Raw genomic sequence first — 17036 nt, 5'->3', positions numbered from 1 at the left:
TTAGGTTTTCATCTTTGCAGAGGAAGGTGGTACATAATAAAAGGGAAAGAACTCCAACAGGAGGAGTCCCAGCAAATCTGCACCCACTGACACACTTAGAAGAGCGGGTCGCTGCGTTGATGGGTCCTGCCTGGAAAAAAGCAATCAATACTGAACAAGCTGGGCCCACACTCATAGGAGAGGGTAAGTCCTGCAAATTCATCATGTTCCTTCAAATCAGCCTGCTGCCTGATGAGCCTACTCATGTCACCCACCCTGCCCCTTCCTCTGCTGCTAACCATTTGACTGTTCTGTTATATTTTGTAGAACTTGAGGCCAACCCTGACAATGTAGAAGAAGATTCAGACGCAGATGAGCCTGAAGAGGAGAACATCATCCAATCCAATGCTCCAGACCAAGAACATGGGGGTGAGGGGGAGGGGATGGAGCTGGATGAAGCTCCCACTGTTGTACTGACTTTGGAGGAGGTGCCACTCATGGAGGTGACAGCCCCTTCCATGACTCGTGGTTTGAGTGTTGGTGGGTCATTCCATGGCTTCACACCTTCCAAGGTTGCGGGTTCCAGTGATGGGATCCAACAAGGTACACCCAGGACCCCAATCCCGAGGTTGTGGGTTCCAGTGATGGGATGCAGCAAGGTACACCCAGGGCCCCGCTGTCCCAGGCTGCGGGTCCCAGTGGTGGGGTGCAGCGAAGCACACCCATGGGGAGGAGGGGAAGGAGAGCTCGACTGCGTTCTCTTGAGGTGCAGGATCTAACAGATGTGATTCTGATGATGTCATTGAGTGCAGAGAGCAGTGACCTTACCTGATCACTCCTGGACGCCATCAGTGGGGTGAGTGATGAGGCAGCGGGACTGTCGGGAGAAGTAACAGCAATGACACGAGAATTGGGAACGATGTCCAGGACCATCAGCGAGGGAATAATGGCCATGAGGGAGAGAATGTCAGAGGTGGTGCAAACACTGTCACTGACCATGAGGGAGGGAATGTTTCAGGTTGTTCAGACAGTTTTGCTCAACATGAGGGAGGAAATGTTGCAGGTTGTTGAAACACTGTCAGGGCGCATGAGGGACGGCATGTTGGAGTTAGCTACTGCAATATGGGAACAGGCCCAGACCCTGCGCCCATTGACAGAATCAGTGCCACTCCCACTCCAATCCTCACACCAGCCTCTGAAGAGCCCAAAGCTGGATCTTCCAACTTGCTGACTGATGCAGATGCCCCTCCCCCATCAAGAGGTGCGCAGTGCCCGAGAGGTTAGAAAGAATAAGCTTGGTACCAAGCCCAGAAACACTGTGCCACCGCCTGCGGGCAGGGGTGGTGGAGTTTCCAAGACCAAACGCAGCGGGCGGTCTTAGAATAAGATGGAGGAGAGATGGGTGGGTGCGGCCTTTCTTTGCTGCTGCTGTTGTTGTTATTATTATTGTTGTTACTGTTGTAACTGATCTCAAATTAAAAGTTTCTTGTAAGTTATGTAAATTTACAAGTTTATAAGTGATCTTAAAGTTTTTAAGTGATCTTAAAGAGTGATCTTAAAGTAAAGTTTGATACAAGAATAATTTTATTAAAGTTAAGTTAAGTACATTGTTAATAAACTTTTGAATAAAATATATTTTGCATTAAAACTGAATCATGTTCCATTAACACAACACAACACATTACAGAACAGCTCCAAACTGACACAGTCTGCATCACTCTGGTGGAGGTACGAACGCCTGTCTCGATATACCCAAGGTGGGTAAGGCCTCCTGCTCAGCTCCCTAAGGGCTCTGATGTTCCTGATGCGATGATATTGAATCAATTGTCTCCTACATAGCACCATGATGCAGAAGGCTCACACAAGGTATGGAATTGTCAGTATTGCCCGCATACTTAAATTTAACCTTTGAAAGAAGCTCAAAATGGCAGGAAAGTAGGCAGGCAGGACAGGTTCACAGTTCTCTCTCTCCCCAAGGTCTGTATAGGTGGACTACACATAAAGGTCTTGTGACTTCTCCTCTCTCCAACCACCCACCCACTTAACCATTTGCCGTCTTGTGACTTCTCCCCTTCTCTCTCCCCCCCCTCCCCAACTCATTGTAGTCTTCAGTGCAGAAGGCTTCCGATCGGTTGGTGCCTTGCTCCCTCAGGCTCCAAGCCTTCCGATCGGCACCTTGTGCTCTCTCTCTCCTCTCCCCCGCCCCCCACCCCATCTCTCACAGCTTGTTTTGCAGCTGAGTCATGAGCCACAAGCCCCTGTGTCCGGGCGCGGGGTCGATTCTGCCGGTCAAAGCTATGACTCTCCAGCTCTGCTTCAGGATGTTCGGTGGTGGTGTGTGAGTGAGTAAAAAAATGAGGAAACTTCTGAAATTCAACACTTCGACATTAACAGGTAAAAAATAGTTGAACTTTGTTATTGATTTTGACAGTGTTCTTAACTCCCTCCAAAATCTTCGATTTAAAAGCAATGACATCTTTCAGCGCCAATTTGTGAATGTGCACTGGCTTTCTCAAGTGCCCAGAAGGTTTTTCGGGAGTGGCCAGATACACCGACTTAGGAGGAAAAAATGTTGGCCAAACTGCGAAAAATTGTAAAAACCGGCACAGACATGAGGGAACATGACATTGAAAAAAAATTGGTCTAGAAAAATCGTAACTACATCAGTTACGCTGGCACAGATCATAGGGGGAAACTTGCAAAAAAATAAATACACCAGAAAAAATGGCACACGCCAAAAAAATGGTGCAAATGACCAGGGAAAATTGAGGCTATAAAAGAGGAGATGGAGATGGAGAAGGTAAGTGGTTTAGGAAGGAAATTCCAGAGCATTGAGTATAGGTTTCTGAAGGCATGGCTACCAATCGTATGGCAGAGGATGTCATGTTGCATAAGATGCTAAAGTCAAAGAAATGGAGAGCTTGGTAGGTGGGGCAGGGGCTGTAGTAGTGGAGGAGGTTACAGAGTTAGGACATGTGAAGCCTTGGAATGAATGAAACACAAGGATGAGAATTTTAAATTTGAGCCACAAAATGTAGATCAGCCAAGGAAAGGAGTACATAAGAACCTAAGAACATAAGAATTAGGAACAGGAGTAGGCCATCTAGCCCCTCGAGCCTGCTCCGCCATTCAACAAGATCATGGCTGATCTGGCCATGGACTCAGCTCCACTTACCCGCCCGCTCCCCGTAACCCTTAATTCCCTTATTGGTTAAAAATCTATCCATGATTTGAATACATTCAATGAGCTAGCCTCAACTGCTTCCTTGGGCAGAGAATTCCACAGATTCACAACCCTCTGGGAGAAGAAATTCCTTCTCAACTCGGTTTTAAATTGGCTCCCCCTTTTTTGAGGCTGTGCCCCCTAGTTCTAGTCTCCCCGACCAGTGGAAACAACCTCTCTGCCTCTATCTTGTCTATCTCTTTCATTATTTTAAATGTTTCTATACGATCACCCCTCATCCTTCTGAACTCCAACGAGTAAAGACCCAGTCTACGCAATCTATCATCATAAGGTAACCCCCTCATCTCCGGAATCAGCCTAGTGAATCGTCTCTGTACCCCCTCCAAAGCTAGTATATCCTTCCTTAAGAAGGTGACCAAAACTGCACGCAGTATTCCAGGTGCAGCCTCACCAATACCCTATACAGTTGCAGCAGGACCTCCCTGCTTTTGTACTCCATCCCTCTCGCAATGAAGGCCAACATTCCATTCGCCTTCCTGATTACCTGCTGCACCTGAAAACTAACTTTTTTGGATTCATGCACAAGGACCCTCAGGTCCCTCTGCACCTCAGCATGTTGTAATTTCTCCCCATTCAAATAATATTCCCTTTTACTGTTTTTTTTTCCCAAGGTGGATGACCTCACATTTTCCGACATTGTATTCCATCTGCCAAAGCTTGGCCCATTCGCTTAACCTATCTAAATCTCTTTGCAGCCTCTCTGTGTCCTCTACACAACCCGCTTTCCCACTAATCTTTGTGTCATTTGCAAATTTTGTTACACTACACTCTGTCCCCTCTTCCAGGTCATCTATGTATGTTGTAAACAGATGTGGTCCCAGCACCGATCCCTGTGGCACACCACTAACCACCGATTTCCAACCTGAAAAGGACCCATTTATCCCGACTCTCTGCTTTCTGTTAGCTAGCCAATTCCCTATCCACGCTAATACATTTCCTCTGACTCCGCGTACCTTTATCTTCTGCAGTAACCTTTTGTGTGGCACCTTATCGAATGCTTTTTGGAAATCTAAATACACCACGTCCATCGGTACACCTCTATCCACCATGCTCGTTATATCTTCAAAGAATTCCAGTAAATTAGTTAAACATGATTTCCCCTTCATGAATCCATGTTGCGTCTGCTTGATTGCACGATTCCTATCTAGATGTCCTGCTATTTCTTCCTTAATGATAGCTTCAAGCATTTTCCCCACTACAGATGTTAAACTAATCGGCCTATAGTTACCTGCCTTTTGTCTGCCCCCTTTTTTAAACAGAGGCATTACATTAGCTGCTTTCCAATCCGCTGGTACCTCCCCAGAGTCCAGAGAATTTTGGTAGATTATAACAAATGCATCTGCTATAACTTCTGCCATCTCTTTTAATACCCTGGGATGCATTTCATCAGGACCAGGGGACTTGTCTAACTTGAGTCCCATTAGCCTGTCCAGCACTACCCCCCTAGTGATAGTGATTATCTCAAGGTCCTCCCTTCCCACATTCCCGTGACCAGCAATTTTTGGCATGGTTTTTGTGTCTTCCACTGTGAAGACCGAAGCAAAATAATTGTTTAAGGTCTCAGCCATTTCCACATTTCCCATTATTAAAGCCCCCTTCTCATCTTCTAAGGGACCAACATTTACTTTAGTCACTCTTTTCCGTTTTATATATCGGTAAAAGCTTTTACTATCTGTTTTTATGTTTTACGCAAGTTTACTTTCGTAATCTATCTTTCCTTTCTTTATTGCTTTCTTAGTCATTCTTTGCTGTCATTTAAAATTTTCCCAATCTGCTAGTTTCCCACTAACCTTGGCGACCTTATACGCATTGTTTTTTAATTTGATACTCTCCTTTATTTCCTTGGGTATCCACGGCTGGTTATCCCTTCTCTTACCGCCCTTCTTTTTCACTGGAATATATTTTTGTTGAGCACTATGAAAGAGCTCCTTAAAAGTCCTCCACTGTTCCTCAATTGTGCCAACGTTTGGTCTATGTTTCCAGTCTACTTTAGCCAACTCTGCCCTCATCCCACTGTAGTCCCCTTTGTTTAAGCATAGTACACTCGTTTGAGACACTACTTCCTCACCCTCAATCTGTATTACAAATTCAACCATACTGTGATCACTCATTCCGAGAGGATCTTTTATTAGGAGATCGTTTATTATTCCTGTCTCATTACACAGGACCAGATCTAAGATAGCTTGCTCCCTTGTAGGTTCTGTAACATACTGTTCTAAGAAACAATCCCGTATGCATTCTATGAATTTCTCCTCAAGGCTACCCAGTGCGATTTGATTTGACCAATCGATATGTAGGTTAAAATCCCCCATGATTACTGTCATTCCTTTTTCACATGCCTCCATTATTCCCTTGATTATTGCCCGCCCACTGTGAAGTTATTATTTGGGGGCCTATAAACTACACCCACCAGTGACTTTTCCCCCTTACTATCTCTAATCTCCACCCACAATGATTCAACATTTTGTTCACTAGAGCCAATATCGTCTCTCACAACTGCCCTGATATCATCCTTTATTAACAGAGCTACCCCACCTCCTTTCCCTTCTTGTCTATCTTTCCAAATTGTCAGATACCCCTGTATGTTTAATTCCCAGTCTTGGCCACCCTGCAACCACGTTTCTGTAATGGCCACCAAATCATACCCATTTGTAATGATTGTGCTGTCAACTCAGTGTGGGATGTGATATGGACAAAAGAGTTTTAGATGAGCTGAAGTTTAATGAGGGTGGATAGGAAGGTAAGTCAGAAGAATATGAGAACAGTTGAGTCTGGAAGCAAGAAGGGTATGGATGAGAATCTTATTTTGCAGTTGGACTGAACCAGAGTGGAGGCAGGCAAAATTAGGGAGGTGGACAGAGGCAGTCTTTGTGATGGAAAGGATGAGATCAGAAGCTAAGCTCAGGATTGAAAGTACACCAAGATGGAGTCAGCGGTTGGGGTAGGAAATAGAGAGAATGGCAAGGATACAGATTTGTGCCAGGGGCTGAAGGTGATGGCCTCGGTCTTTTCAGTGCTTAGCGGGAGGAAATCAATGCTCATCTAAGACTGAATGTTGGACAAGCAGTGGAGGAGTTAAAAAACATGGTGGAGGTAGAGCTGGGTGTCATCAATGTACATGTCTGCAGATGATGTTGTCAAAGAGCAGTCTTTAGATTGGGAAGAAAGGTGATAAAGCAGTCTGTGCCCACATGCAGCAAGACCTGGATAGCATTCAGGTTTGGGCTGATAAGTGGCAAACTACATTCGAGCCACACAAGTGCCAGGCAATGACTATCACCAACAAGAAAGAGTTTAACCACCTCCCTTTGATGTTCAGTGGCATTACCATCAATGAATCCCCCACCATCAACATCCTGGGAGATCACCATTGACCAGAAACTTAACTGTGCCAGCCACATAAATACTGTGGCTACAAGAGCAGGTTAGAAGCTATGTATTCTGCAGCGAGTGACCCACCTCCTGACTCCTTAATGCCTTTCCACCATGTACATGGCACAAGTCATGAGCGTGATGGAATACTCTCCACTTGCCTGGATGAGTGCAGCTCCAGCCACGCTGAAAGGCTTGATGCCATCCAGGACAAAGCAGCCCGCTTGATTGGCACCCCATCCACCACCTTAAACATTCACTCCCTCCACCACCGACGCACCATGGCTGCAGTGTGTACCATCTACAAGATACATCGCAACAACTCTTCGACAGTATCTCCCAAACCCGCAATTTCTACCATCTAGAAGGATAAGGGCAACAGGTACATGGGAACACCACCACCTCCAAGTTCCACTTCAAGTCACACACCATCCTGACTTGGAAATATATTGCCGTTTCTTCATCGTCACTTTGTCAAAATCCTGGAACACCCTCTCTAACAGCACTGTGGAAGTACCTTTACCACACAAACTCCAGTGGTTCAAGAAAGCAGCTCACCACCATCTTCTCAAGGGCAATTAGGGATGGGCAAGAAATGTTGGCCTTGCTGGGAATGCCCACATCCCAGGAACGAATAACAAAAATACTCTCGCTAGTGTATCAGCTAAACTCCCTGGAGAAGAGCCAGCAATCACTGACATTACTCATGAGTAGAGGCTGGAAGAATTTTGGGAACCGAAGCAAATTTAAGTATCCAAGTTCATGAACCCAAGGTCCCTGGGAAATTGACAGGCCTCCATTATGGAGATTATTGGATGTATTTCTCACATGAAATTAATAATATTTATGTCTACATTTAGTGATTTCTTTCAGAAATGTTTAACGTTTGATATTTAATAAAAGCGCTGTACTTAAGACGTATAGCGGAGTAGGTGGGCTGACAACATGGCTGCTCATGGGTATTTGCAAAAATTATTTCAGTGCATTGATTGGCTGCTATTGTGATGATTGCCTGGTTACCAGTTGGTCGTTTGCTGTTCTTTAATGAATGGAAAGAAAGTAACTTGATAGATAGTGACTTTTTTTATCGACTAAATGATTTCAGCCATTCAATATTCTTGAATGCCTAGCGACATGCTAGAAAGGTCCCCATGCAATAGCCTATTTCCTCACCACCGATACAAGACCTTCCCATCATTGAGCAAGATATTTATTGCCCTTCTAGGGATACCATGTATATTCAATAACAATTACTTAAGTGCTCTAAGACTGTGTCACCCAGACTTTTAAACATTCACTAATGAAATAAATTCGGGACACATTGCTCAAAAGGTATCATCATATCCATAGTTAAAACTTCTTAAAATTCGTTTGGGACCTACCCGCAACATCCAAGTCAGCCTTAAAGTGCAATGAATGAGTGTGAATATTCCCTAAAACGTTCTCTTCAAGCTTTGCTCCAAAGTTAACTCCTTCTTTAAAAAGTAATGATGTTAGTGCATACCCTGTCGGATGCACCTTGGTCTCAATCACCCCATTGTTGTGGAATATGAAATCAAAAACATAATCATAGTTGCCCATGCTTGATATCGACCTGATGACCAGCACGCTGTCGGCTAATCCTCCATAAGAGGGGAGAGTATACCAGTCGGAATAGTGACGTCTCAGGGGTATTCCCCGATTTTGTTCAAAAACACAAATGGAATGTGTTTTCACCCTTGGCTCTGCACTGTCCAGTAAGTGCAAGGTATCAATGTATGTTGCAGTATAGGGGCAGTCCACGCCTCTCACAAGCTCATTCGAACTTTTCCCAATTCCATAATGGCTGTCTAAAAACTTCGTCCTCAATAAAGATGGTGTATCCCCTCCATAAACAGAATTTATCTCCTGTACACTTAATTCATAGGCGATCCTTTCCTTCTGGAATCTGATATCAAACAACTGTAAACCATTTATAGTACTATGTCGAAATGCAAAACTCCAACCAAAGTACTGAACATAATTCTTGCGAACATGGTATCGTTCGCCTCGCGGCTTATATTGCAAAGGGGCGATGGTTGTGAAGTTCTGCCGGGATTTCAGCGATGCATAGTTGGGATCAGATTCATTTCGAAGCAGTTTTATCTTCTTCACTAACCCCCTATCATACTTATCTACCAGCTCATCAATACTGTCAAAGTACTGGCCGTTGTAAAAGACTTTCTTCACACTCCACTCGGAGACATTTGTGCTGCTGTGATCTAACATTACTTCAAACCCCAAAGGATGCAGAAATAAACCACTGATGTTTCTAACAAAGGGGAACCAGGTTTCTCTGTCACCGGGTTTGAAGCCGCGAGGCGCTGAGTCCAGATAAGACAAGCTTTTCGAATCGGAGCCAAAACTTTCCCTAAGAAGTCGAGAAACTTTCTCCAATCCCATACTTGAAACGATCTTTTCATATTCAAAGTGTGTCACTGGTCTGGAGTTAAAGTTGAGGTTCTGGTATTTGTGAGAAGTAATGTCCTTATGGTAGATTGGACTAGGGAGAGGTCCCACGATGTATTCAGTTATATTGGGGTCGATTTGAGCCCCAAATATCACCACAGCTCTGGCTTCCCTCCTTGGCTGATCTGCATCGTGGTCTAAAAACATCAAGGCATCGTTTTTCCGGGGGACTTGCAATTCGATCAGGTAGATGAAGTTATCGGATGGAAGTGCTTTACTGCAGCTCACCAGGGTCACCCCAAGTTTCTGCTTCAGATACTTCACAGTGTTGATCAGTTCCTCAGAATCGAGATCTGCAAACACCTCGCTCTTCTCATACCCGTCTTCCATCTCCTTAAATACATTGCGGCTCTCACAGGCTGCCGACCTCGACATCCCCACCAGCAGTATGCAGTTCAGGGCGATAATCGCCGCCAATGCTACCGCCAAGAGAACGAACACAATCTTCAAATTCATGATCGACCGAAGAACTGGAACAGTGTGAAGCTGCCCTTCTCGTATTTAACTTTGTGTTTTAGCTTTGAGTAACTAAAACGCAGATGTTTTATTTCTGAAGTAAATCCTTCGGGTGATTAATTCCAAAGCCATTGAACTTGGAACGCCCATTTCCCAAATTGTTGTTGCAATCCGAATCTGAGATCTTAACTCTTAACGCAACTCCTCAATTTGATTTTCATTCTCGGAACCAAAGCTAAAGAATAACGCTTTTCCAGTAAACTTCAATTAAACTTTGCATTATTCCTATCAATAAACAGGATCTTTTAGTTTAAATAGGAAAGGACATTAGCTGTCACTAAAATCAGTTTGTATGGATTTCTACTCTGAAATGTGTTTGGGTTGTTTAATGTATGCACTTGTGAGCATGCTCACAGGCTAGTGGAGCTGTTGCACTGTGAGTGGCTTAGCCTGCCCTGCAAGTATTGACAAGGGAAGACATGAGCAACATGCTCTCTCCAAACAAAGATGTCCCAATTATATTCAATGACTTCACCATATATGAGATGGAAGATCTAGACAAGCTAAATTGGACAGTGAACAAATAAATCCCTCTAGATATATGGTATTTATTCCAGTGTGGTAAGAGAGACCAGAAATGAGATTTGTGAGGCACTATCCATCATTTATGAGGGAGATAATGGGTACTGGGAACATAGCAGGAGACTGGAAACAGGTTAATATGTCATATTCAAAAGCAGGTAACAAAATATACACATGGAACTACAGATCCATTCTATGTAAAATAATGGAATTGATTATCAGGAGTAAACATTAGGATCATCTGTATAACATTAAACTAGTTAATGACAATCAGCATCGATCCAGATAAGGAAAACCCTGCCTGACTATACTCCTCGACTTCTTTGAGAAAGGGACAACCCAAATGGACTGTGATAATCCCAACGATATAGAAACATAGAAAATAGGTGCAGGAGCAGGCCATTCGGCCCTTCTAGCCTGCACTGCCATTCAATGAGTTCAGGGCTGAACATGCAACTTCAGTACCCCATTCCTGCTTTCTCACCATACCCCTTGATCCCCTTAGTAGTAAGGACTACATCTAACTTCTTTTTGAATATATTTAGTGTATTGGGCTCAACAACTTCCTGTGGTAGAGAATTCCACAGGTTCACCACTCTCTGGGTGATGAAGTTCCTCCTCATCTCGGTCCGAAATGGCTTACCCCTTATCCTTAGACTGTGACCCCTGGTTCTGGACTTCCCCAACATTGGGAACATTCTTCCTGCATCTAACCTGTCTAAACCCATCAGAATTTTAAACATTTCTATGAGGTCCCCTCTCATTCTTCTGAACTCCAGTGAATACAAGCCCAGTTGATCCAGTCTTTCTTGATAGGTCAGTCCCGCCATCCCGGAAATCAGTCTGGTGAACCTTCGCTGCACTCCCTCAATAGCAAGAATGTCCTTCCTCAGGTTAGGAGACCAAAACTGTACACAATACTCTAGGTGTGGCCTCACCAAGGTCCTGTACAACTGTAGCAACACCTCCCTGCCCCTGTACTCAAATCCCCTCGCTATGAAGGCCAACATGCCATTTGCTTTCTTAACCGCCTGCTGTACTGGCATGCCAACCTTGAATGACTGATGTACCATGACACCCAGGTCTCGTTGCACCTCCCCTTTTCCTAATCTGTCACCATTCAGATAATATCTGTCTCTCTGTTTTTACCACCAAAGTGGATAACCTCGCATTTATCCACATTATATTTCATCTGCCATGCATTTGCCCACTCACCTAACCTATCCAAGTCGCTCTGCAGCCTCATAGCATCCTCCTCGCAGCTCACACTGCCACCTAACTTAGTGTCATCCGCAAATTTGGAGATACTACATTTAATCTCCTCGTCTAAATCATTAATGTACAGTGTAAACAGCTGGGGCCCCAGCACAGAACCTTGCTGTACCCCACGAGTCACCGCCTGCCATTCTGAAAAGTACCCATTTATTCCTACTCTTTGCTTCCTGTCTGACAACCAGTTCTCAATCCATGTCAGCACACTACCCCCAATCCCATGTGCTTTAACTTTGCACATTAATCTCTTGTGTGGGACCTTGTCGAAAGCCTTCTGAAAGTCCAAATATACCACATCAAACTGCTTCTCCCTTGTCCACTCTACTGGAAACATCCTCAAAAAATTCTAGAAGATTTGTCAAGCATGATTTCCCTTTCACAAATCCATGCTGACTTGGACCTATCATGTCACCTCTTTCCAAATGCGCTGCTATGACATCCTTAATAATTGATTCCATCATTTTACCCACTACCGATGTCAGGCTGACCAGTCTATAATTCCGTTTTCTCTCTCCCTCCTTTTTTAAAAAGTGGGGTTACATTGGCTACCTTCCACTCGATAGGAACTGATCCAGAGTCAATGGAATGTTGGGAAATGACTGTCAATGCATCCGCTATTTCCAAGGCCACCTCCTTAAGTACTCTGGGATGCAGTCCATCAGGCCCTGGGGATTTAGCGGCCTTCAATCCCATCAATTTCCCCAACACAATTTCCCGACTAATAAGGATTTCCCTCAGTTCCTCCTCCTTACTAGACCCTCTGACCCCTCTTATATCCGGAAGGTTGTTAATGTCCTCCTTAGTGAATACCGAACCAAAGTCAAGGATGTCTCGGAGCAGGTGCAGGACATTCTAAAAAGGGAGGGAGAACAGCCAGTTGTCATGGTGCACATTGGTACCAACGACATAGGTAAAAAAAGGGATAAGGTCCTACGAAACGAATTTAAGGAGCTAGGAGCTAAATTAAAAAGTATGACCTCAAAAGTAGTAATCTCGGGATTGCTACCAGTGCCACGTGCTAATCAGAGTAGGAATCGCAGGATAGCACAGATGAATACGTGGCTTGAGCAGTGGTGCAGCAGGGAGGGATTCAAATTCCTGGGGCATTGGAACCGGTTCTGGGGGAGGTGGGACCAGTACAAACCGGACGGTCTGCACCTGGGCAGGACCGGAGCCAATGTCCTAGAGGAAGTGTTTGCTAGTGCTGTTGGGGAGGAGTTAAACTAATATGGCAGGGGGATGGGAACCAATGCAGGGAGACAGAGGGAAACAAAAAGGAGGCAAAAGCAAAAGACAGAAAGGAGATGAGGAAAAGTGGAGGGCAGAGAAACCTAAGGCAAAGAACAAAAAGGGCCATTGTACAGCAAAATTCTAAATGGACAAAGGGTGTTAAAAAAACAAGCCTGAAAGCTTTGTGTCTTAATGCAAGGAGTATCCGCAATAAGGTGGATGAATTAACTGTGCAAATAGATGTTAACAAATATGATGTGATTGGGATTACGGAGACGTGGCTCCAGGATGATCAGGGCTGGGAACTCAACATCCAGGGGTATTCAACGTTCAGGAAAGATAGAATAAAAGGAAAAGGAGGTGGGGTAGCATTGCTGGTTAAGGAGGAAATTAAGGCAATAGTTCGGAAGGACATTAGCTTGGATGATGTGGAATCTATATGGGTAGAGCTGCAGAACACCAAAGGGCAAAAAACGTTAGTGGGAGTTGTGTACAGACCTCCAAACAGTAGTAGTGATGTTGGGGAGGGCATCAAACATGAAATTAGGGGTGCGTGCAATAAAGGTGCAGCAGTTATAATGGGTGACTTTAATATGCACATAGATTGGGTTAACCAAACTGGAAGCAATACGGTGGAGGAGGATTTCCTGGAGTGCATAAGGGATGGATTTTTAGACCAATATGTCGAGGAACCAACTAGGGGGGAGGCCATCTTAGACTGGGTGTTGTGTAATGAGAGAGGATTAATTAGCAATCTCGTTGTGCGAGGCCCCTTGGGGAAGAGTGATCATAATATGGTGGAATTCTGCAATAGGATGGAGAATGAAACAGTTAATTCAGAGACCATGGTCCAGAACTTAAAGAAGGCTAACTTTGAAGGTATGAGGCGTGAATTGGCTAGGATAGATTGGCGAATGATACTGAAGGGGTTGACTGTGGATGGGCAATGGCAGACATTTAGAGACCGCATGGATGAACTACAACAATTGTACATTCCTGTCTGGCGTAAAAATAAAAAAGGGAAGGTGGCTCAACCGTGGCTATCAAGGGAAATCAGGGATAGTATTAAAGCCAAGGAAGTGGCATACAAATTGGCCAGAAATATCAGCGAACCCGGGGACTGGGAGAAATTTAGAACTCAGCAGAGGAGGACAAAGGGTTTGATTAGGGCAGGGAAAATGAAGTACGAGAAGAAGCTTGCAGGGAACATTAAGATGGATTGCAAAAGTTTCTATAGATACGTAAAGAGAAAAAGGTTAGTAAAGACAAACGTAGGTCCCCTGCAGTCAGAATCAGGGGAAGTCATAACGGGGAACAAAGAAATTGCGGACCAATTGAACAAGTACTTTGGTTCGGTATTCACTAAGGAGGACACAAACAACTTTCCGGATATAAAAGGGGTCGGAGGGTCTAGTAAGGAGGAGGAACTGAGGGAAATCCTTATTAGTCGGGAAATTGTGTTGGGGAAATTGATGGGATTGAAGGCCGATAAATCCCCAGGGCCTGATGGACTGCATCCCAGAGTACTTAAGGAGGTGGCCTTGGAAATAGTGGATGCATTGACGTCATTTTCCAACATTCCATTGACTCTGGATCAGTTCCTATGGAGTGCAGGGTAGCCAATGTAACCCCACTTTTTAAAAAAGGAGGGAGAGAGATAACAGGGAATTGGTATCGGTAGTGGGTAAAATGATGGAATCAATTATTAAGGATGTCATAGCAGTGCATTTGGAAAGAGGTGACATGATAGGTCCAAGTCAGCATGGATTTGTGAAAGGGAAATCATGCTTGACAAATCTTCTGGAATTTTTTGAGGATGTTTCCAGTAGAGTGGACAAGGGAGAAGCAGTTTGATGTGGTATATTTGGACTTTCAGAAGGCTTTCGACAAGGTCCCACACAAGAGATTAATGTGCAAAGTTAAAGCACATGGGATTGGGAGTAGTGTGCTGACATGGATTGAGTACTGGTTGTCAGACAGGAAGCAAAGAGTAGGAGTAAATGGGGACTTTTCAGAATGGCAGGCAGTGACTAGTGGGGTACCACAAGGTTCTGTGCTGGGGCCCCAGTTGTTTACACTGTACATTAATGATTTAGACGAGGGGATTAAATGTAGTATCTCCAAATTTGCGGATGACACTAAGTTGGGTGACAGTGTGAGCTGCGAGGAGGATGCTATGAGGCTGCAGAGCGACTTAGATAGGTTAGGTGAGTGGGCAAATGCATGGCAGATGAAGTATAATGTGGATAAATGTGAGGTTATCCACTTTGGTGGTAAAAACAGAGAGACAGACTATTATCTGAATGGTGACAGATTAGGAAAAGGGAGGTGCAAAGAGACCTGGGTGTCATGGTACATCAGTCATTGAAGGTTGGCATGCAGGTACAGCAGGCGGTTAAGAAAGCAAATGGCATGTTGGCCTTCATAGCGAGAGGATTTGAGTACAGGGGCAGGGAGGTGTTGCTACAGTTGTACAGGGCCTTGGTGAGGCCACACCTAGAGTATTGTGTACAGTTTTGGTCTCCTAACCTGAGGAAGGACATTCTTGCTATTGAGGGAGTGCAGCGAAGGTTCACCAGACTGATTCCCGGGATGGCGGGCCTGACCTATCAAGAAAGACTGGATCATCTGGCCTTGTATTCACTGGAGTTCAGAAGAATGAGAGGGTCCTCATAGAAACGTTTAAAATTCTGATGGGGTTAGACAGGTTAGATGCAGGAAGAATGTTCCCAATGTTGGGGAAGTCCAGAACCAGGGGTCACAGTGTAAGGATAAGGGGTAAGCCAATTAGGACCGAGATGAGGAGGAATTTCTTCACCCAGAGAGTGGTGAAACTGTGGAATTCTCTACCACAGAAAGTTGTTGAGGCCAATTCACTAAATATATTCAAAAAGGAGTTAGATGAAGTCCTTACTACTAGGGGGATCAAGGGGTATGGCGAGAAAGTAGGAATGGGGTACTGAAGTTGCATGTTCAGCCATGAACTCATTGAATGGTGGTGCAGGCTAGAAGGGCCGAATGGCCTACTCCTGCACGTATTTTTTTTTAAAAGTACTTGTTTAATTGGTCCGCCATTTTTTTGTTCCCCGATATGACTTCCCCTGATTCTGACTGCAGGAGACCTACGTTTGTTTTTACTAATCTTTTTCTCTTTACATATCTATAGAAACTTTTGCAATCCGTCTTACTGTTCCCTGCAAGCTTCTTCTCGTACTCCATTTTCCCTGCCCTAATCAAACCCTTTGTACTCCTCTGCTGAGTTCTAAATTTCTCCCAGTCTGAAATACCAGAAAAACACAATGCACTTCAATTATTACAAGAAACTGGAACACAACATGTCTGGGGAAAAAAGCGAAGGTCAACGGGGCACAGTGCTTCAAGAGGGTCAGGAAATTCATTCTCCTTCTGTACACCTGCTGTCTCTTTAAACAGCTGATCAGTGATGAACAATTGTCACTGGGCAATGGAAAGTGATGGACTGGGATGCCCCGCGCCCATTCATTTTCTTTTTGACGTACTAATGGACCCAGGAGGAGTGTAAGCCTCCTGCTCGCCCCCCAGTGCTGCCTGATCAGAAAATATTATTATTAGCACTTTTGGGTGCACTGACTGCTTCCAATTCTCTGCCTCCGGTGTCTGATGTGTACCTGCACCACTGGCGTATGGGAGCAGAAACTATGTCCTAATATTCCTTCCAGGACAGTGTGAAAATGTGGCATAAAATAGCTGACTGTTGATCCACATCAATAACATATATAGTCAAAACCTGATATGGAACTTTAGATAGTTATTTGGTAATTTTATGGATGTTTGGTTTATACTTTTACATGTATAATGTGGACTATATATAAAACTGCAAATTAGCATACCCACCATTTCCCATATTATTCTAACATCTGCCAATGTTCATTATATATGGAAAATACTTTCTTCCAAATCTTCCACTGAGTTTGTTTCCCAAAATACAAAATGGAAACTGCACGTGAGTGAATCAGAGCTCCATCATATGGTACAGTTTTCTGTTATTAGTTTGTTATCTTCCGATGGATAGTGGAATGGCTTCTGGCCGTTGTATAAACACAGAAGATCAGTGTGTAGGTAAAAGGGAATTGATCAGATTTTCCAAGGGAGGAGCTGGTTAAGTTTGGAGAGTAGAACTGTGGACTAATTGTAAACAAACATAAATATCATGGAAATAATGTTGAAACATTTGGAATTAAAAAGTATTTTTTAAAGAAAGGGGCAAAGAGAGGCCAACACACATCCCTCACTTGGGCCTCAATATGTTCTGGCACTACTTGACAGTTTGCTTGCCAAGTTTAGCAAAGCTCTCTCTGTACATTCCATTATTTATAGATGTGGGATGCCAGATGTTAACTGTCAAAGCCATTTGGTTGTGTTGGCCTACTATTCG

At 44.2% G+C, this 17036-nt stretch overlaps 1 protein-coding gene across 1 annotated transcript in view; it reads right to left on the bottom strand.

Annotated features, from left to right (window-relative positions):
* LOC139233800 (amine oxidase [copper-containing] 3-like) overlaps positions 1-9703 on the bottom strand; it is a 53577-nt gene extending 43874 nt beyond the window's left edge. The window contains exon 1 of the mRNA XM_070864336.1: positions 7978-9703. Within this exon, the coding sequence (XP_070720437.1) occupies positions 7978-9538 (1561 nt within the window). The 5' untranslated portion in view covers positions 9539-9703. The remainder of the gene's footprint in view (positions 1-7977) is intronic.
* Positions 9704-17036: the final 7333 nt, after the last annotated feature.

Source organism: Pristiophorus japonicus, chromosome 21 (assembly GCF_044704955.1).
Source record: "Pristiophorus japonicus isolate sPriJap1 chromosome 21, sPriJap1.hap1, whole genome shotgun sequence".
Taxonomy (NCBI): Eukaryota; Metazoa; Chordata; class Chondrichthyes; family Pristiophoridae; genus Pristiophorus; species Pristiophorus japonicus.
This window is presented reverse-complemented; position numbering and strand designations above follow the sequence as displayed.